The sequence below is a fragment of the Pituophis catenifer genome, unplaced genomic scaffold (genome assembly GCF_029215685.1).
Source record: "Pituophis catenifer annectens isolate HBS135680 unplaced genomic scaffold, rPitCat1.0.hap2 SCAF_8, whole genome shotgun sequence".
Lineage (NCBI taxonomy): Eukaryota > Metazoa > Chordata > Lepidosauria > Squamata > Colubridae > Pituophis > Pituophis catenifer.
In genome coordinates this window covers 81,897,542-81,925,301 of record NW_027256888.1, presented here as the reverse complement: position 1 = coordinate 81,925,301, position 27,760 = coordinate 81,897,542, and the positions used below count along the sequence as shown (strand labels likewise).

Sequence of the window (27,760 nt, the reverse complement as noted above, 5' to 3'; positions counted from 1 at the left end):
GACTACTAGACCAACAACCAAGACATAAACAACACCTCAATCAAGGAACTACCATCTCAGACCAACAATCCAGCAGTAAATAACTGCCTAATTAAGGAATCACCAAGAATTCTCCTACCAATATTGACTTCAAGGCAAGCCACTTGTATGTAAACAGAGAGCACACCCCAGCCCTTCTAGTACTGATGATGCTACCTAGTTGGGTAATGAAACATCTGCAAGAAAACTACCAACCTCAACACTAAGGACCTCACAGTCCTCCTCCTCCTCCTCCTCCTCCTCCTCCTCCCTCCACAAAGCCTACTACCTTCTAGCACTGATGATATTATCTAGTTGGGTCATGAAACGTCTGCAGGAAAACCACAGTTTACAATAGAGAGTACCAAGGACCCCATATTATTATTATTATTATTATTATTATTATTATTATTATTATTATTATTATTATTCCTCCTCCCTCCACAATCCCCACTCCCTTCTAACACTGATGATGCTACCTAGTTGGGTAATGAAATATCTGCAAGAAAACAACCAAGCTCAGAGACCACCAAGCAGGAGTGGGTTCTAATTTTTTTTACTACCGGTTCTGTGGGCGTGGCTTATTTTGTGGGCGTGGCTTGATGGTCATGTGACAGTGGGCGTGGCTTGATGGTCATGTGACTGGGTAGGCATGGTCAACTCAATGTCACTCAAGTCAAGGGGAATCATAGATTTTTGACCACGCCCCTTGTTCCTTCCTCTCAGGCCCAGTTTTGACTCAGTCGGCCTGAGAGAAACATCTCTAGCAGATTTGGCTTTCAGCCATTGTCTGTTCGATTATCTCAGAGTCACTGTGAGTTTTTTGACCAAACAATGCTTTAGGATTTAGCAGAGGTACTGGTCTACAAAGCTTTTAACTGCTTGCAGAGCCATACTGGTCTACCCATTTGTTTTTGGAGCGCACCAGTCTACCACCACACTGCCTCTTACCATTGATCAGCTGTAGGGCGGCCCTTTGAAGCGCCGCAGCAAGAGTTTAAACAGTTTTTTGCTGCTCTGCTATCACCGAGAGCATCGGAAACCACTTTCAGGCAGCTTGGCCTCAATTGCCAATCTACCACCACCAAGCGGTTTACAAGGAGCGGATCGGTTCTAGCCGATCAGTTGGGAGGCTTCTTGGCTTCTCAATTTAAAGCTACGGTGTCTTGTTTTTTTTCCCTCTTCTTTGTCAAGTAAGCCCTGATTTTTTTCTTTCTAGCCGATCAGCTGGGAGTCGGGAGGCAGCGAATAGATTGGGGGCGGGGCCAGGCAGAGATGGTATTTACCGGTTCTCTGAACTACTCAAAATTTCCACTACTGGTTCGCAAGAAGCGGGGAGAACCGGTAGCAACCCACCACTGCCACCAAGGACCCCACAGTCCTCCTCCTCTTCCTCCACTCTGCAAATTCCCCTCTCTTCTAGCACTGATGATGTTAGCTAGCTGGGCCATGAAACATCTGCAAGAAAAGCACCAAGCTCAAAGAGTACCCTATTTCCAGTTGACCGCCATCTCATGATAGGGCAGAACAAAAGGGTGGTCTCCATGATAGATTTGGGGGTACCCAAACCAGTACCCCCATCCAGTAGGAAGTGCCTTACATATTCCTGTAGGCAAAAGAGGCCACGTAGACGACAACAAGCCTAAATGAAAACTAAATTGAAACTTTTGCCAATGGGTGGATTTTTGTGGGAAGATGTCGGCTCCCTGTTATGAGATTAGGGCATCTCACCCATCTTCGGTCTCTTTCTCTCCATAAAACGGTAAGCATTGTAAATTCCTGCACATCCCTGTGAGTCTTAGAGGTGGCAAATCAATCGATTTAATAAAAAAAAATAACCTTTGTAAAACTAGCTTGGGCTTTTTTGTCATGTTGCATGACCCAGTTCCACGCTAGAGAGGAGCCTAAAAATAAGCAAGCATGAATTATCTGGAAAAATTCATCTGCCTCTCCAGCCAAGGCTCCTGAATGGTTTGGCGTCGGCTTAATTAAAAGGATGAGTCATCCTGACAGATTAGAAAACTGCCAAATTCTGCAGGTACATCTGACTATCCAGAGTGAAAAAGAGGGAGAAAGGGAGGGAGTGGAGGATGGGGACATTTGCACCCGGAAGGACTGCAGATATAATGTGATGCATTGCTCCCAGCCAGACCGTTAAACCCGAATTAAAGATAATCGTCGATTTATGACTACCATTGAGCCCAAGGTTTCCGTTGCTAAGCAAGTGTGGGAAGTACACCCCAAAAGGAAAGCACCGGAAATCTTGGAAAACTGTGCCAAGAGAAGAGACTCAAGCCAGCCCTTCCCCCTTTAAGAAAACCAAGAAGCACCAGCTGAAAGGAAAATAATAATAATAATAATAATAATAATTTTATTTCTATACCGCCCTTCTCCCGAAGGACTCAGGGCGGTGTACAGCCAATTTAAAAACACAAGACTCAGACACTGTTACAAAAGTAACAAAGCTGACCACAGAAACACTTAAGTAGAGCCATTAAGATAAGGGGAATCAGGCTAAAAATAAACTCTTCAAGGTAAAGGGAAACTCCCCCTTCCTGCCCCCTGACAGGATTAACCCTTAGGACAAGAAAACACAAAGGCCCAGGAACAGGATTAACCCCAAAAAACAGGAAAACAAAACTCAGGGCAATCAGAAACAAGCCAGGGTCGCTCCAGCTGTGTCACTTTTTGCTTCTTGCCTTCCTACATTAAAAGAATTCCACTTTCTGGCGGCTGGCTTCTGCATCCATTTCTTCTCAGCGTCTGTGGTGTATCCCAACTGGGAACGAATCGGGGAAATTTCTTCCAACAGCAAGAGAGTTGTTAAATGAGTTTCGTCCCACTTTACAACTGTTGTTCCCACCATGATTCAGTGAAAGGCTGCAGTTATTAAATTAGTCGCACGGTTGTTAAGTGAATCTGGCTTCCCCCATTGGCTTTGCTTTCAGAAGGTCACAAAAGGGGATCACAGCGTTTCTTGCCATGGTTGTTAAGTGAATCACTGTAGTTGTTGAGTTAGGAACATGGTTAAGTGAATCGGGCTGGCCTGAATTATTATTTTTAATGGGTTATTTTATGTTATTTTAAATCATGGGCCAAACTATTTAATAATTTTAAATTGTTTTTAACTATTATATTGTTGGTTTTTTATCCTGGCTGGACACCGCCCTGAGTCCTTCGGGAGAAGGGCGGTATATAATTTTAATAAAACTAAACTAAAACTAAACTAGATGAGACGAGAGATATGGGACGAGATGAGATGATAGGAACCAACTTTCTGTAGCACCTCACGACTCTCAGTCTTGGTGGTGCAGGAGGACCAAAACACCAAGAACACGGACAGATCCACCGGGGTAAGATTACAAAAACAGGAGACCTAAAGTCCTCCAGATGTTGGGAGATCCCTGCTTCTCCAGATGTTGCTCAACTACAATGGATGGCGTGGTATAATTCAGCAACATCTTCTGCAGATGTTCTAAAGTCCCAGAGATGACATTGAAAAAAAACCAGGTTTCTTCAGATCCCAACCTTAAAGTGGATTTGTTGTGCTTAGTTCTCCAACCTCATCTTTGGGGTTCTCCTAAACCTGCGGAGATGCTTTCTGACTGTTCTTGCAAGCCGGGATCACCACCGTTCCTCCTCAGAAGCCACCTACACCAAGTCAGCTCCTCCACTTTTAATTGGAGAGCTCCACAGAGGACCTGACCACAATCTGGACCACCTTCTACCTCACCAAGGCTCTGATGTGGGCAAGAAAGGAATCAGGAGAATGCTAGATGGTGTTGTGGCCCGTCAGCGGCCTGGGCAGCTAGTAGCTGATTCCGACAGCAAGGAGGCTGGTGTGGTGCTGCGCCAGCAGCCTGTGTAGCTGGCACTCGAGTCGGACAGTGAGGAGGCTGGAGAAGATGTGGTACCAGAGGCGGGAATTGAGCCAGGGCCTTCAGAACCTCCAAAAGCTTCCATGGGTGAAGAGGACAAAGAGGAGGAGTCTCTTCTTGATGCACGGGCGCGCAGAGTTGCCAAAAGGCAGGAGTGGCTCCTCAAGAGGAGGTTTCCTTGATAGTAAGGCTTGGGGCTAATTGGCCACTCCCTTAGCCTATTTAAGGAGGAATGCCGACTGAAGCAATTTGCAGGGAACAACTTCGTTCACATTACTTCGCGACCGGATCCTAGTTCTTTTATCAGTGTCCTGCAAATTGCTTCTGGGCTTTCTGCCAATCCTAGTAAGATTACGATCATTTATTCTTTGGATTCTTGTAGGCTGTTAAGAAAGTTAATTAACAGCCTTTGTTTGAAAAAGACTGATTTAATTTAGTCAACTAAGGTTTGCACAGACTTTGTGTGTGCTGCGTTCTTTGGGGTCCGTAGCTGGGGCAGAACAGATGGTCCCTAGAACAGGTTGTCCACACGATGCCCTCTTAGATACCAACAATGAATTAATCTCCAGGCTGGTTGGAGTATAAGAACGGCAGGGACGGAGATGCCAACTCAACAGATGCCAGGGGTGTTGTTGTGTTTCCTTTCACACAATCTGCTGTGGAAAATTCTGCAGTGGAGATCTTGTTCCGTGCTCCTCTCTCCTGCCAGCTATGTGTCCCCGGCACCCTCTATTCTTAGAAGCGGCGTCATGTCCGAATGCCACCTCGAGCCCGCGCCTCACCGCTGCCGCCTTTTGACAGGAGCCTCGTTGTCTATGCCGCTAATTTCCTTCGGCAGAAACACAATGGCACAGAAAATGAGTCAGAGAGGGTTGCAAACAGGCAACCATTGAAATAATCTCCCACGCCTGAATCCCGGAGGGAAAACGAATGTGATCAAACCTAAAGAGAACAACAGAGATGGAAGGGGCCTTGGAGGTCTTCTAGTCCAACCCCCCGCTCAGGAAACATTGAGAACCACTATAAGGACAGGTGCTCCTCGGTTTACGACCACAATTGAGCCCAAAGTTTCTGTTGCTAAGAGAGAGAGAGAGACAGTAAAGTGAATTTTGCCCCATTTTACAACCGGTTGTTAAGGGAATCTGGCTCCCCCCCCCCGCTCCCCACATTGACTTTGCTTGTGAGAAGGTCGCAAAAGGGGATCACATGATCCCAGGACGTTACAAGTGTCATAAATACAGGCCAGTTGCTAAGCATCCGAATTTCAAGAAGGGGTTGGACTAGATGACCTCTAGGGTGAATTCTCTGTTATTCCTTTATTTTCTATTTTGAGGGCTGCCCCCTCTTTTTTTTTTTTCCTTCCCCAGAGACCGTCTCATTGCCTGATTCCAGCTGGGCTAATTATAAGGTGTCTCCCTCCAAAGCTTGACACCACAATAACCCCGTCACAACCCACTGGAGAGCTTGTCTCCCTGGCAGTGCCAACTATGCCAAGAACGATGCCCTAGCGAGATGGGTGTCGCCACCCCCAATCTTTTGTTCTCTTGCTGCTTCTCCAGCCCCGACGGAGACAGTAAAGGCTGTGATTATTTCACACCGCCTCTCTCTTCTCCGTGCGGGTGCCAAGGATTGTCTGGTTGGCATCGCTGCCAGCTTTGCCGTTGTTCTCCCTGGGACTCTGAGATGCCTCTGGGGAGTATGGCTTCAGATTTGCAGCAGAGAAACCCTGAAAACAGAACTGATGGGCCGGGGGCTCCTCCTGTTTCCATTCTTATTGGTCCCAAAGGACAATATGGGTCGTCCTCGACTTACGACCACCACTGAGTCCAACCTTTCCGTTGCTAAGTGAAACAGTTACGTGAGTTTTGCTCCGGTTTACTTTTCTTGCCGCCGTTGTTTGAGCGAATCATTACAGTTGCTAAATTAGGAACCTGGTTGTGAAGTGAACCTGGCTTCCTCATGGATTTTGCTGGTCAAAAGGTCGCAAAAGGGGACTGCGTGACCTCCAGGATGCTATAACTGTCGCAGGGGTGAAATTCAGCAGGTTCTGGCGAACCGGTAGTGGAAATTTTGAGTAGTTTGGAGAACTGGCAAATACCACCTCTGGCTGGCCCCCGAGTGGGGAGGGAATGGGGATTTTGCAGTATCCTTCCCCTGCCACGCCCACCAAGCCATGCCCACCAGGCCACACCCACAGAACCGGTAGTAAAAAAAATTGAATTCCACCACTGAGTCAAAGGTACATGCCAATTACCAAGTGTCAGAATTTTGATTGGCCATAGTAATGTAGATAAAAGAAATAATGTGAATAAAAGAAAGGAATCATACAGAGTCAGATATATGGGCTCTGGGGGACCCTCTCTATTCACATTATTATAAGGGGAAGACGTGCTTGGATACATGAACTCTGAGAGAACCTCTCTATTCACATTATTATAAGAGAGGAAAGTGCTTGTTGGAGATTATATTAACAAACAGTTAAACCCCATTAAGTGGTAATATATCTTCTGAGACCTAGATGTCACGAAAGGACAGCCATATGGAAAACATCTGAATGACCTCACTGTGAATGACACAAAGACCTATATGTTACAAAGAGTTACTTAATCCAATAAATTTACCCAAGGACAGTAGTAAATCTCCCATTAGCAACTCTGGGCACTTAAGGAAAAGTTGTGTGGCTAAGATAATTTTATAAACTAAAATTAATGGTTTAAGTAATTAGATGAACGTATTATCCAATGTATGTAACCATATAGGGAAAATCGGATGTATGATCTCATGTTAACCATATATGGAAAATGTATGATCTCACTGAATCCTTTGTCTTAGAAATGTATAAAACCAGTTGTATCAGAGTTCTCTCTTTGTTCAAAGCTTCAGGTACAAAACTGGCTCTGAACCTTGCGCAATAAAACTGTCTCTGGCTGACCCAGGAATGTTGTTTGGTCTCATCATTCCACAACAATAGGGATGCTGCAATAGTTGTTAAGTGTGACAGTCATAAGTCACTTTTTAAAATGCCATTGTAACTTCAAACGGCCACTAAACGAGGGCTTGTTAAATGGAGAACTGCTTCTAAGTTGGGGGAACGTAAGGAGTCTAGGCTAATTCCTCTCTTGACTCCGCCACCAGCTCTGCCTCTCTTTTTCCTACAGCAGCTCAATCTTGCTAGAAGGACCTTCTTGGTCAAACTGGACCGACCTTGGCCTGAGGTTGGCCAGCCAAACAGGGTCAGTCCTTCTTCTTGAGATTGAGAAACTCTGATTTGCTTGGAAGCCCCCAGTGGCCCCCGCTTATTGGGGATGGGCTGCTGGGGGTTCGCAGGGGTTCAGAAGAACCTCTAGGTAAGAGTCTGTGCAGTTCGGAGAACCCCCAAATCCCACTCCTGACTGGCCCCATCCACCCCACCCCGCCCTTCCCAGGTTTCCCCATGTGATCCTTTTTGGATGCAGGTAAATGCAGGGCAGTGTGGAGGCTCAGGGAGGGCAATAAACGGTCCTACTGGAAGTTCGGGAAGGGCCTCAAGAGGGCCTCCAGAGCCTGGGGAGGCCGTTTTCGTCCTCCCGGAGGCTTGAGAAAAGCCTCCGGAGCCCGGGGAGGGCAAAAACACCCCTCCACCATGGTGCAGGAGGCCGACTAGGCCACGCCCACCATGGCCACGCCCACCCAGCAACCGGGCAGAGAACCCCTTGCTAAAATTTTTGAAGCCCACTCCTGCCACTTACCGATAGGTGACGGCTTGGAGAGCTCGGCAGTAGCAGCTGGCCAGCCAGAGAGAACGATCCGTCAAAATGTTGGGGCAGTGGGAAACCCGTAGGATCAAGAGGTTACTCCCGGAGGCTTTGAGTAAGGACTCCAGTCCTGCTTCGAGGCATCCCCTAGCAAGGCAAATCCCGCCCAAAAAGGAAGAGAAAAATTACAAATTATTTAAATAGAGGGCTCTGTGGAGTTGCTTATGCTCGTAGTGAGCCTTTCTGCAAATTAAAACTCTTCAGAGAAACAAGGGTTAAATCAATATGAAACTATGTTGATTATGTCACCGTTTCCCCCGCTTTTGGCACATGATGGCAAAAGGGTTACCGGTGGACTCAGTAGGCCCATTTTTCGCCTTCCCCAGGCTCCAGAAACTTTCTTGGAGCCTGGGGAGGGCTAAAACAACCTTCCCCACCCCCTTGAGGCTCTGGGGAGGCCGGAAACGGCCAATTTCCCAATTTTTGAAGGCCCGAAAATCAGCTGGCTGACGCGCGGATGTGCGCTGGAGCTGAGCTCGGGCAACACTCGCGTGCCCACAGATATGTCTCCATGTGCCACCTGTGGCACGCGTGCCATAGGTTCGCCATCACAGTTCTAACTGTTAGGAGATTTCTCCTTAATTCCAGGTTGCTTCTCTCCTTGATCACTTTCCATCCGTTGCTTCTCGTCCTGCTTTCAGGTGGTTTGGAGAATAGGTGGACCCCCTCCTCTTCTTTGGGGCAGCCCCTCAGATATTGGAAGTCTGCTCTCTTCCTCACCGTGTGCTTTTCATGTAATCCTCCTTCGTCTCCTTCTTCCCCCTTTGCCTGGGCTTGAGATTTTGGAGGGTGAGAGAGTGGGTCTGGGTGCACCATTGTGACAACATGACCAGGAACTGTGCAAGAAAAACAAACATGGAGTCAGAGACCGCCGGCACGAAGTTGTAGTTTTCTCTAAATAAATATATTTCACATTTAGAGGTAGTCCTCGATTTAATGATCATAATTGAGCCGAAAATTTCTGTTGCTAAGCGAGACCTATGCTAAGTGAGTTATGCCCCAACTTTCTTGCCACCATTGTTAAGTGAATCACTGCAGTGGTTAAGTTAGTAACTCGGTTGTTAAGGGAATCTGGCTGCCCCCTTGACTTTGCTTGACAGAAAGTCGCCAAAGGGGATCGCGTGATCCCAGGGACACTGCGACCGTCATAAATAGGAGTCAGTGGCCAAGCGGCTGAATTTTGATCTCGGGGAAGCTTAACGGTTGTTAAGTGTGAAACACGGTCACAAGTCACTTTTTTCAATGATGGGGTAACTTCGAATGGGCACTAAATGAAGTGTTGTAAGTCGAGGACTTATCAGTATATATGCAACAAACAAACGAGAGCCGGGCACATCTCTACATTGTGAGGTAAATCGTGAGGTAAACAGCATAGAGAGCACACAAAAGGGAAAAAAAAGCGGGAAAAAAGGGAAACTCCCCTTTTACACCCAACAACCAATCATAACGAAGGTTGCCTCATGCAGCAGCTCGCACTCTCCAATCAATCAACTACAATGGTGTGTTGTGGCTCATTATACTGTACACTTTACAGTAATATTTAATCTTTAATAAGATTAAATATCTTATAGAGGCGCTATTATGCAAAGACACTGGAGAAAAAAAAAGAGAAATGGGCTCCATTTCTCCACTACACTCCAAATGGGAGTCTGCTTTGCAACCACAATAAACTGATACAAGTAGTCCTCGATTTACAACACGCCGTTTAGTGACTGTTCAAAGTTACAACATCACTGAAAAAAAGTGATGCATGACCTTTTTCTCACACTTACGACCATTTTGGTCACGTGAACAAAATTCAGACGCTTGGCAAACTGACTCATATTTATGACTGTATCCCAGATTCCCTTAGCAACCATGTTGCTAACTGAACAGCTCCAAGGATTCATTTAACAACCGTGGCAAGGAAGGTCGTAAAGCAGGGCAAAGCTCACTGAACCACTGCCTCACAGAGATTTGGGGCTCAGTTGTGAGCTTAGGTTGAGAACTCCCTGTACTTTATGGAATGGAGTAGGACCCAGAATCAGATTAGCATCCCCGCTTGACTACTGCAGGAGTCAAACGAGGAGCTACCCTTGAACACTATCCACCAGCATCCAAAGGCACAAAAAAAGGCCGCCACGTTATATCTCGAGGCACCGTATCGCAGCACATCACATCCATGTTGTGCATGTTGTTTGCTGGACACAATTCAAGGCCTTGGTTTTGGTGGGCGTGGCCAACTTTTTTTTTTTAACTTTTCAAAGCATTTTTTCTAATGCTTTGAAAAGCCTCTGCCGATCAGGCAACTCAGCTGGGATTGTCAGAGAGGCTTTTTAAAAAAATACTTTGAAAAGCCTTTCCGACAATCAGGCAAGTCAGCTGGGATCACCAGAGGCTTTTAAAGGCATTTTTTTTACCACCTCTTCGGCCAAGAGGTTGCAGAAAAAAATTCTTTGAAAGCCTCTGACGATTCCAGCTCAGCCGCGCGATCATCAGAGACTTTTTTTTTTTTACTTTTAAAAGCATTTTTTCATCGGAAGAGGTTGTAGAAAAAATGCTTTTAAAAGTTAAAAAAAAGCCTCTGATGATCGTGCGGCTCAGCTGGGTATGGTGGGGAGGGGGGCGCAGGGATTTTTGCTGCCGGTTCTCCGAACCATCCACCGCCATCACTACCGAATCAGGCGATCCGGTCCGAACCGGGAGCATTTCACCCCTGATGTATAGTTAATTTTAACTTGTTTTTTTTTAATGGCATGTTAAGTTTTGTTCTTTATGGCGAGCTGGCCTGCCTTCAACGAGCAGGAAGTTGGGACAGAACGAGTAAATAAAGAAATTGGCAATCAACAAAGGGCAAATATTGAATCGAGAAAAAAAAAAGTATAAGCATGTATCAAATCCAGACTCCACCAGGAAAATAAATATTCCATGCAAGTCCACTCAAATGAAAGTCCACTCAGTGGACATTCTGCAAGTCCACTGCAGAATGAAAAATGGCAGCTGGAATGACAGCCCAGGACGAGGAGAAAAGGGAACATCAGTTCACACAACATCCAGAAAACCCTCAGAGACTCTGAGACGCTTGTGACAAATATCGGTACAGGTAGTCCTTGACTTACAACCATTCGTTTAGTGACCGTTCAAAGTTACAACGGCACTGAAACACGATGATTTACAACGACGGTCGCCACCTCCCCATGTTCACATGATCAAAATGGAGATATTTGGCAACTGGCATATACAGTTAGGCCTCGACTTTTAACTACGACGGAGCCCAAAATTTTATGTTGTGAAGTGAGACAATTATTGAATTTTTGCCCCATTTACGACCTTTCCTGCCACAGTTGTTAAGTGAATCACTGCCGTTGCTAAGTTGGTAACACGGTTGTTAAGCGAATCTGGCTTCCCCATTCATTTTGCTTATCAGAAAGTCCGGGGACACTGCAACTGTCATAAATATGAGTCAGTTGCCAAGCGTCTGAATTTTGATTACCTGGCCATGAGGATGCTGCAATGGTCATAAATATGAAAAACCGCCATAAGACATTTTTTTCTGTGCCGTTGTAACTTTGGTCACTAAATGAACGGTTGAGGAGTACCTGTAATAAGAGAAGAACCTCCAACCTCAGGAGCAGAAAGCTCTGTTTTACCTTTGAGGAGACTCTGGCATTTTCCAGCAATACCCTAGTCCACACTGCGGGGTGTCGTGCCACAAATTTCCAGTCCTTGCAGACTTCCGCGGCCCTGAGCAAGGTCTTGGTGTCGAGGTACGTGAAGATGCAGAAGAGGGCAGCCCGCATCTTCAGGATCTCCGGGCTGATGACCTCGTTGGAACGGGAGGCGCTTCCCCTCTCCGGCCGGGCCGCTTTTCCAGCATCGGACCTGGCTGGGGCGTAAAAAATTATTAATTATGTTTATATGCCGCTCAGCTCACTTTCAAGCCACTGGGCGGTTTACAAGCATCACCAAAACAGAGGTGCAAACTTTGAGAGATTAAATACAGGTAGTCCTCGACTTACAATTATTATTAATTGTGTTAAAGGTAAAAGTTCCCCTCACACATATGTGCTAGTCGTTCCCAACTCTAGGGGGCGGTGCTCATCTCCATTTCAAAGCTGAAGAGCCAGTGCTGTCTGAAGACGTCTCTGTGGTCATGTGGCCAACATGACTCAACGCCAAAGGCGCATGGAACGCTGTTACCTTCCCACCAAAGCTGGTCCCTATTTTTCCACTTGCATTTTTTACCTGCTTTTGAACTGCTAGGTTGGGACAAGTAATGGGAGCTCACCCCGTTACGCAGCACTAGGGATTCGAACCGCTGAACTGCCAACCTTTCGATCGACAAGCTCAGCGTCTTAGCCACTAAGCCACCGCGTCCCATTAATTGTGTTATTCTGTCATTATACAATTATTATTAATTCTGTTATTCTGTTACAGTTAACCGATGCTTAACCCACTACTCCTACTGGACACTGGTCTACCTGGTGGACATACCCTACCTGCCATCCTGGAATTGTGTCCTGGCCTGGAGAAATTCACCTGCTGGACCTCAGTGGGCACCCTGGGTTCCAGCTCCCACATTTCCGCCTCTGACTCAGTGGTCCGGGATCCGATATCGGAGATGTCTCCTTCTTCGCCCTCGGTGCTGTTCCGGTACGGCCGGCGGTGCCAATTTTGAATGGCCTGTCTGCGCAAAGCCGAGCTGCGCACACCGGCGGGCCGGTCGAAGCCGCTCTCTGAGCCTCGAGACTGGTAGGATGGCCCATTGCTGTTCTCGCCCCCATGATAGGCTTCAGGACTGTCACTGTCATAGCACCCCGAACTCTGGGAGACCGCCTTGGCGCAGCTGGAGGCCCTGAAGTGAGAGAGCCAAAAATCTAATAAAGTATCAAGTCTTCTAGGTCTGCTTTCGAGTTGCCATAAGCAGGAGGGGGGAAAACTGACGGAGCTGCTTAGCTGTCTCGACTAAAAGCACATTCCGCGCATGCCTTTCTCCAGATTGTATCCCAGGTTATTGAGGTCAGCAGGAGGGGTGTGCTTTCTACAGCCTGAAGAATGTGATTTATGACACACATAAATGTGTGTGAGTGGGTAGACAGGGTCATAGGGAGCCGTAAATTACGTGGAGGCAGAGCTGACTCCGCTTGGGTAATTACCGAAATGTTGCTCCTAATAAATAACTGAATTTCTTTTGAAAATTGGAGATTATTTGTAGCTCAGGGATAGCATGAGGGGTCCTTGGTGCTCTCTGAGAATTTGGAAGGGTCAAAGGATCAACTCAGCATCATCTACAGGGATCCCCAAAACCCTGTGCTGTGGCATGACAAAAACTGGGCCGCGCAAACCAGCCTCATCCGAGGGATGCAGTCAGCATGAGAAACCTGGTCCCCTCCGGTCCACAGAAAAAAACTTTCTCTCCACGGAACCGGTCCCTGGTGCCCCAAAGATTGAGGGGCCTCTGATCTAGACAAGACCCACAGAGAAAAGCCAACTTCGGGGTCTCTGGTCTCTGAGCTGTGCAGTGGCAGAGCTAGTATTTTGGTGGTGGGGCCTCATGAGAAGACCCTACTCACTTGACAATAGAAATATCAAGATACAAGGCTGGCCAATGGTCAAACTGAACGGACAACTCGCCGCTAACTCGCTGTGGGACAACTCAACGGAAGAAAACGACAATATTATCGTTCATAATGATTGTCAAGCGTCGAATTTCGCTTTTTGCTGTTTCAGCCACTTTCGATTCTCGATAATATTAAGAGAGGAATGGGTCTACAGTGAGTTTTCCCATGGCAAGTTAAGGAGCAGAAAGTTGGCCATGGCGACTTTTCCTAGACCTGATTGTATAAGAGGCAGCCTTTTTCTTTCCCTGTTTCCAAAAATTTACAGGTTAAGCCCAGGTAGAAGCGCACCCTCAATCCAAAGCTTGCCAGTTTCATCCCAGCTGTGTTTTAACTGTGTTCCTTACAACAGGGGTCTCCAACCTTGGCAAGTTTAAGACTTGTGGACTTCAACTTCCAGAATTCCGCAGCCAGCTTTGCTGGCTGCGGAATTCTGGAAGTTGAAGTCCACAAGTCTTAAATTTGTCAAGGTTGGAGACCCCTGCCTTAGAAGATGCACGTCAGCTGATTTTCAATCGCCTTTTACAAGTTGGGATTTAGGCTGGAATAAAAATGAACCAAGCCTGGTTTCCAGAAACTTTTTGTCTGGCACAATTGTGCCGTGCTTTTCAGAGAGCGAATTCAGCCCGCCACTTGTGCCAATGGAGCTGTGCATGTGCAAATGGAGTCACGCGGAATCATCCTATCTCCCTGCCACCGGTGGTTCCCCAAAACTGGAAAGGTTGGGGGGGCCTGCTGTTTTAACGCTTTCGATAAAAATAAAAAAAGAAAAGAAAAAGAAAATAAATTGAAAAAGCAAAAAAGGAAACAACCAGACATGCAAAAGTGCACGTCTACGAGTTGATTTCATACCCGGTGCTGGACGATGACCTCTGATTGGAAACGGCGTAAGAGCTGTGCGGCGTTGTGTCAGCCATCGAATGCTTGTCTCTCTGAAAGGAGAGACAACAGGGAGGTCACCCCAGTTCACCCCACGTCCAGGAAACCACTAGTTCCCACTCAGAGGTGGGTTTCAGCAGGTTCTGACCAGTTCTGGAAAACCGGTAGTGGAAATTTTGAGTAGTTCGGAGAACCGGTAGTAAAAATTCTGACTGGCCCCGCCCCCATCTATTCTCTGCCTCCCGAGTCCCAGCTGATCAAGAGGAAATGGGGATTTTGCAGTAACCTTCCCCTGGAATGGGGTGGGAATGGAGATTTTACAGTATGTATGCGGAAAATGATTGCAACACTTCAGGATGCATCTGAATTTTGATCTCGTGACCATGGGAACGCCGCAATGGTCGTAAATGTGAAAAATGTCACAAGTCACTTTTTTCGGTGCCGTTCTAATTTTGAAAGGTTACTAAATGAATTGTTGTAAGTGGAGGACTACCAGTAACGATTTAAAGGGGAGTTTCTTTCATAGATCTGTATTTTACAATATTGATTTCATTGCATAATGCCAGACACCCTGCCTCCAGATGATTCAAATACCTCTGAATTGTTCCAATATTTGAGGGGCTGCCCCAAAGAACAGGGAGGGGCAACTGATTCCCAAAAGCACCTGAAAATAAGACAAGAAACCAGCGATGGAAACTCATCAAGGAGGGAAGCAACCTGGAATTAAGGAGAAATTCCCTAACAGTGAGGACAATTACGGTAATCAGTGGAACCAGAAGTTTTGGGTTCTCCATCACTGAAAGTTTTCAAGAGGAGTCCCTTGTCTGAGATGATATAGGTCAGTGATGGCTAACCTTTTTGCTGTCGCGTGCCAAAAGTGGGAGCCGCGAGGGGGGGATTCATGCGTGTGCATGCCCACACCCATAATCCAATGCCCCCTGCACCCTGCGCATGTGCGTGCAACCCCCCATTTCCCCTGCTTTTGGCACACGACGGCAAAAAGGTTACCGGTGGGCCCGGTAGGCCCATTTTTCGCCCTCCGAAGGCTCCAGAGGCTTTCTTGGAGCCTGGGGAGGGCAAAAACAGCCTTCCCTACGTCCCCGGAGGCCCTCTGGAGGCCGGAAACTTCCCGTTTCCTGACTTCCAGTGGGCCCGGAAGGCCTGAAAATTAGCTGGCCAGCATGCACATGCGCGTTGGAGCTGAGCTACGACAACGCTCGCGTGCCCACCGATATGGCTCTGGGTGCCATCTGTGGCACTCGCGCCATTGATTCTCCATCACGTGTATAGGTTCTTCTGCTTGAGCAGGAGGTTGGACTAGAAGACCTCTAAGGTCCCTTCCAGCTCAATTCTGAATTGGAATGTTTGAATTCCTAAGAAAACTGGAGAAGATCCGTCTAATCGGTTCTCTTTCCCCCTACGGAGATCCTGGCTGCTTCATCATCTGCTTTTAACTTGGATGAAATCTGACCGCGGCAGAGGACTTAAAACAAAAGGTCCAGATGTGGGAGGGCCTGTATTTCAGCAGGAACCATTTTGTTCCGAAAAGCCAACATCTCCTTCCAACATGGATGCTGAACTACACTCTAGGTGGTGCGACACATCGCTCAGTAACTATGTGTAACTATGCAACTCGTTGTATAACTCCGACAGTCTCCAAGGATACAGGTTAAAGTCTGCCAATCCACCTTATCAGAGCCGAGGCTGAGAAGAATGATGTTCTCGCACGATTGCTTAAGAAGCAAAAAAAAAACCCACCGTAGGATTTTTCACAGATTGAAACGTAGATTTTTAAGGAGCTTAGAGCAAAAACAGATGTTTACCGCGCGATATAAATATAAGCCGAATGTTCCCCTTGGTGCATCTTTTTAAGAACATCTTGACATCTATCAATAAGCTGAATAAGCTCCATTCATCCGCTTGTCCTCATAGTTTTCTTTTAGAATAGGGGTCTCCAACCTTGGCAACTTTAAGACCTAATGGACTTCAACTCCCAGAATTCCTCAGCTTGGTATGAAGGAATTGAGCCAGAATAAGGAGCCTGAGTGGCGTAGGAGGCTAATGCCTCCTACTAAGGCAGCATTTAACATCCAGATGCCTGCAATTACTGCGAGTTCAATTCTCACCAGGCTCAAGGTCGACTCAGCCTTCCATCCTTTCTAAGGTAGGTTAAATGAGGACCCAGTTTGTGGGGGCAATAAGCTGACTTTGTATAAAATATACAAAAGTATGAAGGCTATGGCTTAACGCATTGTAAGCCGCCCTGAGTCTCCGGAGAAGGGCGGCATATAAAAATAAATAAAAATAAAAATAAATAAATAAAATAAAATTCCTAAATAAAAAAACAGCCTCACTATGAGTTTCATCCATTCAAAGCCTGGTGATCTGGTTTGGAATCAAGACAAGACAGGAGAAGAAGCAAAGGACGGAAGCTAATCAAAGCAGAGAAGCAACCTGGGATTAGGGAGAAATTTCCTGACAGTGAGAACAATTAACCAGTGGAACAGCCTGCCTCCAGAAGTTGTGAGTGCTCCAACACTGGAGGTTTTTAAGGGATTGGACAACTATTCGTCTTGAATGGTCTAGGGTCTCCTGCTTGAGCAGGGGGTTGGACTAGAAGACCTCCAAGGTCCCTTCCAACTCTGTTGTTCTGTTACTGACAAGCATCATACTCTTGAACATGGAGTTTCTATTTACCCACGCTGACCCCGCTTGCATCGACAGACTCCGTGTAAACCTTGCTGAAGGACTTTTATGCATTTAACACTGGAGGTTGCCCTGAATGAGCAGAGAGTTTCCCGGAGTTGAAGAAGGAACCCAGAGGAGTTGAGAGTAGAGTAGAGTAGAGTAGAGTAGAGTAGAGTAGAGTAGAGTAGAGTAGAGTAGAGTAGAGTAGAGTAGAGTAGACTAAACTAAACTAGACTAGAGGAATAGAAATAGGATGGGATAGGATAGGATAGGATAGGGTAGAGTAGGGTAGAGTAGAGTAGAGTAGAGGAATAGACTAGACTAGACTAGACTAGACTAGACTAGACTAGACTGGAGGAATAGAAATAGGATAGGATAGGATAGGGTAGGGTAGGGTAGGGTAGGGTAGAGTAGAGTAGAGTAGAGTAGAGTAGAGTAGAGTAGAGTAGAGTAGAGTAGAGTAGAGGAATAGAGTAGACTATACTATACTAGAGGAATAGAAATAAGGTAGGGTAGGGTAGGGTAGGGTAGGGTAGAGTAGAGTAGACTAGAGTAGACTAGAGGAATAGAAATAGGATAGGATAGGATAGGAATAGGGTAGGGTAGGGTAGAATAGAATAGAACAGAACGGAACGGAACAGAACAGAACAGAACAGAACAGAACAGAACAGAACAGAACAGAATAGTTGGAAGGGGCATTGGAGGTCCTTCTAGTCAAAACCCTCTGCTCAAGCAGGAGATCCTATACCATCTCGGACAAGTGATTATCCGGTCTCTTCTTAAAAATCTCCAGTGATGAAGCACCCACGATTTCTGGTGACAAGCTGTTCCGCTGGTTAATTGTCCTGATGGTTAGGAAGTTGAGGTCCTGCCTTGACCACAGACTCCGTCTCTTCCGGGAAGACCCACCTCACTCTTGGCTTCATTGGCTACGCCTCGGTTGGTGTTTTTGGATCCCGGCATACTACATCTTCCCAAACTACAGTTCGGAGTAGTTCCACAACTGCTGCTGATGATCTGAAGCTGCTTCTCGGCTCGGTCTGCTCGGTCCAGGAGCTCCTCAATGAACTGCTGAAGGCGCACTTTGGCATTGGCTTCGCGGACGGCCGTCTCCTTCAAGAACTGGTCAATCTGGATGACCTCCCTGCGGGCAAGAAGCGGAGAATTAGAGCCACACACCTGGATTAAGAGAGGTAGGTACGGATTACAGGCAATCCCCGATTTACGACTACAATTGAGCCCAACCTTTCTGCGGCTCAGTGAGACCGTTGTTCGGTGAGTTTTGCCCCGTTTTACGACCTGTCTCGCCACCGTCGTTAAGTGAATCTCTGCCGTTGTTAAGTCAGTAACACCGTTGTTCAGAGAATCGGGCTTCCCCATTGTCAAAAGGTCGCAAAAAGGAGATCGCATGACCCCCCCACCCCACCCCCGGGACGCTGCGGACATCATAAATATGAATCAGTTGCCAAGGGTCTGAATTTTGATACAACATAAGGATGATGCAATGGTCATTAAGTGTGAAAAATGTCACGATGCTCTTTTCATGGCCTTTGTAACTTTGAAATGGTCACTAAATGAAAAGTTGTATGTCAGAAGTCTTCAAACTTGACAGCTTTAAGACTTGTGGACTTCAACTCCCAGAATTCTCCAGCCGGGCATAGCTGGAGAATTCTGGGAGTTGAAGTCCACAAGTCTTAAAGCTGTCAAGTTTGAAGACCTCTGTTGTAAGTCGAGGATTACCTATAGTCCTCGGCTAACAACCACAGCGGAGCCTGCATCGTTTTGGATGAAAGTTGCGACGGCGATGAGGTGGTTCATCACGAGTCAGACCTGATTGTGCAACCTTTTTTGCAGTTGTTGTTAAACGAATCCTCATGGTTGCTGAACGAATCTAGAGTCATTAAGCGAAAACATCGTTCATTACGGGGTGTTTTTGCTAAAAACCAGGTTTTTTGGCAAAAACATGATAAATCAAGCATGGGACTCGCTCAGCCATTTCAGAATTTCAGAACCGAATCACAAGTTCCTTTGGGGAGAGGGGTGTATTCTATTATAACTTTGGTTGTAAATTGAGGACTACCTGCCAGTGAATTCAGGTCGTGCTCAACTCACAACGGTTGATTTAATGACCGTTCAGATTTACGACGGAACTGAAAACAGCGGCTGATTCTGTTGTTTGCACTTATGACTGTTGCAGCATCCCCCGTGGCAAAGTGAATAAAATTCAGACGCTTGGCAAGTGGCTCATATTTATTTATTTTTTTTGCAAAAAGTTTTTTATTTTTTTTAACCAAACATACCAATTACATCTTTTTGGAACAGAGCTTTGATCCGGTCATCAATTTATACAATTTTTGTCATCTTTAACAAAATTTCACATATTCTATTTTGCCATAACACTTATTTCTCAATCTTAAATCACTTATTCAACTAATACCATCTTAAAAAGACTTTACTCTTATTTACTTAATCAAAACAATTACCCTTCTATTAACCCACCTAAAATCTTAAATCAGTTAATAACTCATAGTTCATTTATCAAATTTAAACCTTATCTCTAATCTTAAAAATATAGCAATTTAACATTTGACATTTAAACTTAGTTCTTAATTCAAATAATGCTATTTCAATTTCCTTTTCTTTTTTGCTTAAATAAAAAATGTTCAGATTATTACAATCGCTAGACATATTTAAACAATATCCCAATTATTATAGCTATCAATTTTCTCAAACAATGCCTCCCAATATCTTATTTATTTATTTATTTATTAGTCATATTTCTATGCTGACCACTCTCCGAGGACTCTGGGCGGCTTACACCAAAGACAGTATACTAATCTTAATAAAAATAATCTTAACCTTAATAAAAATTAATTCATGATTTCCATTTATATATTTTCTTTTTACATAATCTAGTGGCTCATATTTTGGGCTCCATTGTGGCGAGGGCAACTTGTACAGGAATAACCCAGAGGCCCTGCAATATTTCCGACGACGTGTGTCAGCCTGCTAAACTCCCGTGCCTGAATACCTGAAAATGACATCCATTATTTGTTTTTAAAAATCAACCTTGATTTTTTTTTAAAAAAAATGTAAAAATGTCTCCGCAGATCTTCTCCATCGGAGCTCGGAAAAGTGAAAAAGCAACCACACTGGAGGGAAGAACGCCGCAATGTTATAAAATCCGGGGAAAAGGAAAGGCGAGGGAGAAGCATTAAACCGCTAGCAAGCAGCAGGGAAACGCTGGGGATGTTAATTAAAAGCTTAGGTGAATAAACGGGTGGCAGCACCAGGCGCTAATTGGCCACAATAAACTCAGGCGGAGTGGCATCCCAGGGAGACGGTGGGTGGCAGGGAAACGGCTCACGGGGCTTCTTCAGAGGAGCTGAGCCAAATGCCCTCGGCCGGCTGGCTTCAGGGGAGGGGGATGGAGGAGGGCCCCCTCTATGGAAGGAAGGGAGGGAAGGAGGCCTGGAATTTAGGATGGATGGATGGATGGACTGGAGGGAAGAGGGAGGAAGAAAGGAAGAGAAGGAAGGAAGGAAGGAAGGAAGGAAGGAAGGAAGGAGAGGGAAGAGCGAGGGAAGGAGACCTGGAAGAAGGAGAGGGAGGGAGGGAGGAAGAGGAAGGAAGGGAGGGAAGGAGGAGGGAGGGAAGGAGGCCTGGAATTTAGGATGGATGGATGGATGGACTGGAGGGAAGAGGGAGGAAAGAAGATGAAGAAAGGAAGAGAAAGAAGGAAGGAAGGAAGGAAGGAAGGAAGGAAGGAAGGAAGGAAGGAAGGAGAGGGAAGAGCGAAGGAAGGAGATCTGGTAGAAGGAGAGGGAGGGAGGGAGGGAGAGAGAAAGAGGAAAGAAAGGAGGGAGGGAGAAGCGAGGGAAGGAGGCCTGGAATTTAGGATGGATGGACTGGAGGGAAGAGAGAGGAAGGAAGATGAAGGAAGGAAGAGAAGGAAGGAAGGAAGGAGAGGGAAGAGCGAGGGAAGGAGACCTGGTAGAAGGAGAGGGAGGGAGGGAGGGAGAGAGAAAGAGGAAGGAAAGGAGGGAGGGAGAAGCGAGGGAAGGAGGCCTGGAATTTAGGATACTGTAGATGGATGGACTGGAGGGAGGAGGGAGGAAGGAAGGAAGGAAGGAAGGAAGGAAGGAAGGAAGGAAGGAAGGAAAGAGGCCTGGAGGAAGGAGAGGGAGGGAGGGAGGGAGGGAGGGAGGGAGGAAGAGGAAGGAAAGGAGGGAGGGAGGAGCGAGGGAAGGAGGCCTGGAATTTAGGATGGATGGATGGCCTGGAGGGAGGAGGGAGGAAGGAAGATGAAGAAATGGAGGGAGGGAGGGAGGGAGGGAGGGAGGAGGAAGAGGATGGAAAGAAGGAAGAGGAAGGAAAGGAAGGAAGGAAGGAAGGGTAGGAGGGAGGGAGGGAGGGAGGTGAGAGGGAGGATGGGAGGGGGAGGGAGGGAATGCAATGTAGTATCCGGGGTGGGGGGGGTTGTCACGTGATCCCCTTTTGCGACCTTCTGACAAGCCAAGTCAATGAGAAAGGCAGGCTCACTTAACGACTGAGTTACTAACTGCAGCGATTTCTTGCAACAGTTTCAAGAAATGCCGTAAAAAGGGGACGAAACTCACTGCAACAAACTTCTTACTTAGCCACATAAACGTTGGGCTCAGTTATGGTCTTAAGTCGAGGACTACCGGTCATTGGAATCCTGCCCCATGCAAAACCAAAAAAAAACCAAATGAGACCCATGATGTACGATATTCGGACTCAGTCTGCTCACAAACAACCCAGTTTGCAGATGGGAAAGAAATGCATTCTATACGGAATGGTCTTCCTGTGAGCCATGAAGGTTATTCCTTGTTAAAATTCAATTCCGTTTAAAACGCGGGAGGTTCTCACACATCAACTGTTTATTCCTGCTCGGTCTGCACTTCAAACTGAGGTTGACAGTTCGAGTCAGGGAGAGCAAGCCTCCGTTGCCCGAAATAAAAATAAAAATTGAATTATTTGCTGTACTTTCAGACATGCATCAGTTTAATTGGCACCGAGCAGACAAGGAAATAGCGAAAAGTTGCTGATGGAAATTCCAGCAAACAGAATATTTAATGTGGTTGGAATTTATATAATCTCAGGGATGGATCTTCTTAAAGAGGTGAGGATATAGGTCACTCCTAGTCCTTCTTTTCCCTAGATTAGCCCTACCGCATTCCTGCAACTATTCTTGTTCATACAAGAACTAACATATTTCGGATATGTTCCATTCAGGCTTGCAACCCATAGATTATGGCTGAATGAGACGTTAGAGCCTAATTCAATAAATTGCAATTAAGCGATCAATTTTCTGATCTCACTCAGAACTTAAGGTCCAATTCTTCGAGATTGTCTGGACAAGTCCCTGCAGTTTCTCGGCAAAGTTTTTTTTCCTACCAAGAAGTGGGTTATCATTGCCTCCTTCCTTGGGCTGAGAAGAAAGTGACTGGCCCAAGATCAGCTGGCTTCGTGCTTAAGGCGGGACTAGAACTCACTGTCTCCTGGTGATTGGCCCAAGTTCACCCAGTCAGCTTTCATGACTAAGTGGGACTAGAACTCACAGTCTCCTGGCGATTGGCTCAAAGTCATCTAGTCAGCTTTAATAGCTAGAACTCACAGTCTCCTGGTAATTGGCATCAACCTACTGATGTCTAAGGTGAGACTAGAACTCACAACCTCCTAGTGGTTGGTCCAAAGTCACCTAACTGGCTTTCATGCCTAAGGTGAGACTAGAACTCATTGTTTCCTGGTGACCGGCCCAAAGTCACTTAGTTAGCTTTAATGACTAAGACAGGACTAGAACTCACAATCTCCTGGTGATCGGCTCCAGGTCATTCAACCAACTTTCACGTCTGAGACTAGAACTCACAACTTCCTCATGATTGGATCAAAGTCACCCAGATGGCTTTTATACCTAAGGTGGAACTAGAACTCACAACTTCCTGGGGAATGGCCCAAAGTCACCTAGCCTGCTTTAATAGCTAAGGCAGGACTAGAACTCACCGTCTCCTGGTGATTGGCCCAAGTTCACCCAGTCAGCTTTCATGACTAAGTGGGACTAGAACTCACAGTCTCCTGGCGATTGGCCCAAAGTCATCTAGTCAGCTTTAATAGCTAGAACTCACAGTCTCCTGGTAATTGGCTCAAAGTCACTCAACCTATTGATGTCTAAGGTGAGACTAGAACTCACAACCTCCTAGTGATTGGCCCAAAGTCACCTAACTGGCTTTCATGCCTAAGGTGAGACTAGAACTCATTGTTTCCTGGTGACCGGCCCAAAGTCACTTAGTTAGCTTTAATGACTAAGACAGGACTAGAACTCACAATCTCCTGGTGATCGGCTCCAGGTCATTCAACCAACTTTCACGTCTGAGACTAGAACTCACAACTTCCTCATGATTGGACCAAAGTCACCCAGATGGCTTTCATACCTAAGGTGGAACTAGAACTCACAACCTCCTAGGGATTGGCCCAAAGTCACCTGGCCTGCTTTAATAGCTAAGGCAGGACTAGAACTCACAGCCTCCTGGCGATTGGCCCAAAGTCACCCAGCTGGATTTCCTGACCATTCCACTAGTAATACTGACTGGAAGTTGTTATGTGAACAGCCACCCTGAGTTGTGATGGCTCCATCGCTGGAGGTTTTCAAGGTCTCCTGCATTGGTAGGGGGCTGGACTAGATGACCTCCAAGGTCCCTCCCAGCCCTAGAATTCTACGATTTTCAAAGATGAAGACGGCACAACCTCACCGGCGTCTTCTCCTGCACTTAAAATAAAGCCGGCTGATCTGCTGCAGGGACTTAATTGGAAACGAAGCGAAGATTCTCATCTCTATGCAAATGCCGATGTTAAATAAAGATCAGGGAAGGGAGACTTACTACAGGGAGCAGCTTCTGCTCTCAAGAATAGCTTTCCTCCTGAAGGCCTTACTCCAACCGTTGAGCCATCAAGGCAGCCACACGGCAAAAAGGAAAAGTCAGCCTTTGCAAGCAAGCAAAAATTCAACAGTTTCGCTTTGAAACACTCTGGTCAATTCCAAATTTAGGGCATTTCAAATTTTCTTCCGTTCCTCTGGAAAAGGGGCTCCAAAAACCCCCTGAAGCATTTTCCCCTCAGCAGCTTTCCTGTTTGAAACCTGATGTACAAGAGTTCATTTAGTGACCGTTGGACATTAGAAAGGCACTGAAAAAAAAAGTGAACTTAGGACCATTTTCCCGCTTGCAGATCAGAATTTGTAGGCCGAGTCTACCTTGAACCGGTCAGGATCGAACTGCTGGCAGTGGCATGCAGAGTCAGCCTGCAATACTGCGTTCTAACCACTGCACCACCACGGTGCTGTAGAGCAGAGCTGCCACCTTCCAAGGACCCTTTGGTTGCCCTGACTAATGCCTCCTCCTCTGGAGGTGCTCTTTGGCATGGTCACTAACTGCATTCTCAATTATAACACAATTTTTAACGGTTTTATTTAACTCAGATTTCTCCAACTTGTCGACCTTCCCAAGTATGTGGAATTTTGGGTGCTTTTTTCCACCCCCACAAATAGGCAATTGAATTTTCTTGGTTTTTTTCCTTTGAAAACATTTCGCTTCTCGTCCAAGAAGCTTCTTCAATTCTTCAGAATTGAAGAAGCTTCTTCAGTGAGAAGCGAAATATTTTCAAAGGAAAAAAGACGAAGAAACTCCAGGCGCCTTTTGGGGGGAAAAAGGACCTTTGAGACAACCATGATTAGATGATTGAGAATCTCCATATTTTTTGTCGAGGAATTGCACAGCAGGCGTCCAAATGAAGTCAGGGATGCTGACATGTAGTTTTATATAAATAAATATATTTAACGTCTATATTTATATCAGTCGATAGGCAAACAGGAGCATCCTGAGGTAAAATCCACACAGGAACATTATCATGAGGTAAATTACAGAGCACACAGAAGAAAAAGGCGGGAAACAAGGAAATGCCCCCTTTTACCCACAGCAACCAATCACAGAGCAGATTGCCTCATATAGGAGCCAGCTCTCTCCAGCCAATCAGCTATAACTATGTGTTCTGACTCATTGTGCGGCTAGTCCTCAATGTACGACCACAATTGAGCCCAACATTTCTGTAGTTAAGAGAGACATTTAAGTGAATTTTGCCCATTTTATGACCTTTCTTGCCTCAGTTGTTAAGTGAATCACTGCCGTTGTTAAGTTAATAACCCGTTTGTTAAGGGAATGTGGCTTCCCCATTGAGATTTTGCTTGTCAGAAGGTCACAAAAGGGGATCACTACAACCGTCATAAATATGAATCAGTTGCCAATTTGAATTTTGATCACATGACCATGGGGATGCTAGAAAGGTCGAAATTGTGAAAAACGGTCCCAGGTCACTTTTTTCAGTGCCGTTATAACAACGGTCAGTAAACAAACCATTGACATCGAGGACTTCCTGTACAACCTCACTGTTTCAGCTACTAAATTTAAATACCTTAACACTTTTTGATAACTCTTACCTCAGAGGTTGAAACTTCTTGTACAACGCAACGGACGGTACAACCATCGGACACAATGGTTGCCAACACAGCCCCCCATTTGGAGAATCAACCCAAGAACTCAAAAATGAGGACTTACTGTTGCTTGCGGGTTAACTCCTGCTCCTTCAGGACAAGGTCTTGCTTGAGGGACGCCAACATCTCCACGCTGACGTCCACCTGGCGGGACAGCTCTACCGCCCGGTCTTCCAGTTCTTGTTTCTCGCGGCTGAGTTTGAGGCTCTCTTGCTTGGCTTTCTCCAGTTCAGTGGTCTTGCGGTCCAATTCCACCTGCAGACGCCCCACTTGGGAGGCGATCTTCTGCTCCACTTCTTCGGTGAACTTCTCCAAACGTTTGTCTACTTCCAGCTTCTCAAAAGCCCGGATCTTCAAACGGGTCAAACCTTCTTCATAAGCTGCGTCCACCGCCGCGACAGTCGCCGCGGCGGTGGCAGCGGCTGCCGGAGGCGTAGCGGAGGAAGTCATGGCTTTGCGGGTGAAGATCTCCGACAGCGGGATCTCGATCTCGTGGAAGTAGCGGGATGACGCGGTAGACGAGGACGACTCCAGCTCTTCGGCCGTTAGGAGGTCGCAAGTGAGGTGCTGCTCTTTACCCTGGAAGGAAGTGCTTTCAAAGATGTCCCGGCGGGTTGCTGGACTCAAGAGGCTGGCATCGGTCGGCAGGGGGAAGATGGTGGCATCGCAGATGCTGTTTGTCTTAGACAAGACGTAGAGAGTTTCATAGGTGTGATTGTACTCCAAGTGAGCCCTTAGAGAAGACAGGCTCCGGAAACGCTTGTGTTCCCCGCAGCGCGGACAGCGGTAGGGCAGGTCCAGAGAGGCCATCCTTCAACCCAAGCCACACAACCTCTCGTGCAGCCCTCCTCCGCCGGGAACCAGCTGCCGGGACCCTGTCATGGTGTAGATCGATTGGCCAACAGAGATGCGGGATTCGGGCAGCAGGAAAGTCGGAAGCGTGGTAGGACAGAAGGCCAGTTCCACAAAGTCATTGCTGGCTAAGGGAGAGGAGAGGAAGGCCTGGAGATGGCACACCCTGGCAGCCAAGGCAGAGAGACAGCCGGAGGATGGGCTGGCATCAGGCACAGCTGGTAACCCTGCAAAGAAAGGAGATGGTCAGTATTTTCTCCTATGTCGTCTGAGGCACCCCTTCCCCATCAGTGATCTCCTGATTTAGGGAAGATGCTGAGAAGCAGCCCCAAACAACTCAGTGTCAGGTTTCGATGCTATCTCAAAATGAATGAATTTCCAAACTGCCGATCTTTGAGGAAATTTTCTCTTTATTGAGCATAGTGATCCGACCCTGGCTCTTTCGCGGTCAGCACTGACCTTTACCCCCCCAAGCCCTCCCTTTCCGATCCCCAATTCTCTGCGTCTCATTGGCTACCTTCCAAGCCACTCTCCTCATCCCATCTCCGTCAGATCACAGGAATGTCCCCCCCTCCTCCCATCTCCGAGGAAAAAGAATCTTCAAAGGAATTAAGTAGGCAAAAGTTCAAGCTTCTCCTCTCCTTTCATATGTCAGCGCTGGAACGCTGACATCCAGAACAACAGAATGACAGAGTTGGGAGGGACCTGGGAGGTCTTCTAGTCCAACCCCCTACTCCATCGGGAAACCCTATACCATTTCAGACAAATGGTTGTGCAGTGTCTTCTTAAAAACCTCCAGTGATGGTTGCTTCTCTCCTTGATTGGTTGCCATCCATTGCTTCTTGTCCTGCCTCCTGGTGCTTTGGAGAAGAGGTTGAGAATAGGTTCTTTGGGGGCAACCCCTCAAAATACTGGAAGACTGCAAACCTAGTCTATGGAGATTCTCAGTCCTCCAGGTCAGGGTTGTCCCGAAGGTGCTTTTTCAAGAGGCAACTGGTTTTTCTTTGAAGATGTTTCGCTTCTTCTCATCCAAGAAGCTTCATTAGCTCGTCTCATCAAGAAGAAGCTGAAGAAGCTTCTTGGATGAGAAGCAAAACTTCTTCAAAGAAAAACCAGAAAGTCCAGTTGCCTCTTGGAAAAGCATATTTGGGTGCTACCTAGTCTTTCTTTTCACTGGAGTAGACCTATCCAGTTCCTGCAACCGTTCTTCATATGTTTTAGCCTCCAGCTCCCTAATCCTCTTTGTTGCTCTTCTCTAAACTCTTTCCAGAGTCTCCACATCTTTTTTACATCGTGGCAACCAAAACCGGATGCAGGATTCCAAGTGTGGCCTTACCAAGGCCTTGTAAAGTGGTATTAACCCTTCACATGATTCTATCCTTCTGTTGATGCAGCCTAGAACTGTGTTGGCTTTTTTGGCAGCTGCTGCACACGGCTGGCTCATATCTAAATGGTTGTCCACTAGGACTCCAACATCCCTCTCATTCCAGC

At 46.6% G+C, this 27,760-nt stretch overlaps 1 protein-coding gene across 1 annotated transcript in view; it reads right to left on the bottom strand.

Moving 5' to 3' along the window:
* FBXO41 (F-box protein 41) overlaps window positions 1-26,227 on the bottom strand; it is a 33,394-nt gene extending 7,167 nt beyond the window's left edge. The window contains exons 1-7 of the mRNA XM_070948933.1: window positions 25,482-26,227; window positions 17,764-17,998; window positions 14,140-14,219; window positions 12,169-12,524; window positions 11,320-11,555; window positions 8,411-8,526; window positions 7,625-7,777 (exon numbers count right to left, since the gene is read on the bottom strand). Of these exons, the coding sequence (XP_070805034.1) occupies window positions 7,625-7,777; window positions 8,411-8,526; window positions 11,320-11,555; window positions 12,169-12,524; window positions 14,140-14,219; window positions 17,764-17,998; window positions 25,482-26,227 (1,922 nt within the window). The remainder of the gene's footprint in view (window positions 1-7,624; window positions 7,778-8,410; window positions 8,527-11,319; window positions 11,556-12,168; window positions 12,525-14,139; window positions 14,220-17,763; window positions 17,999-25,481) is intronic.
* Between the last annotated feature and the right edge of the window lie 1,533 nt (window positions 26,228-27,760).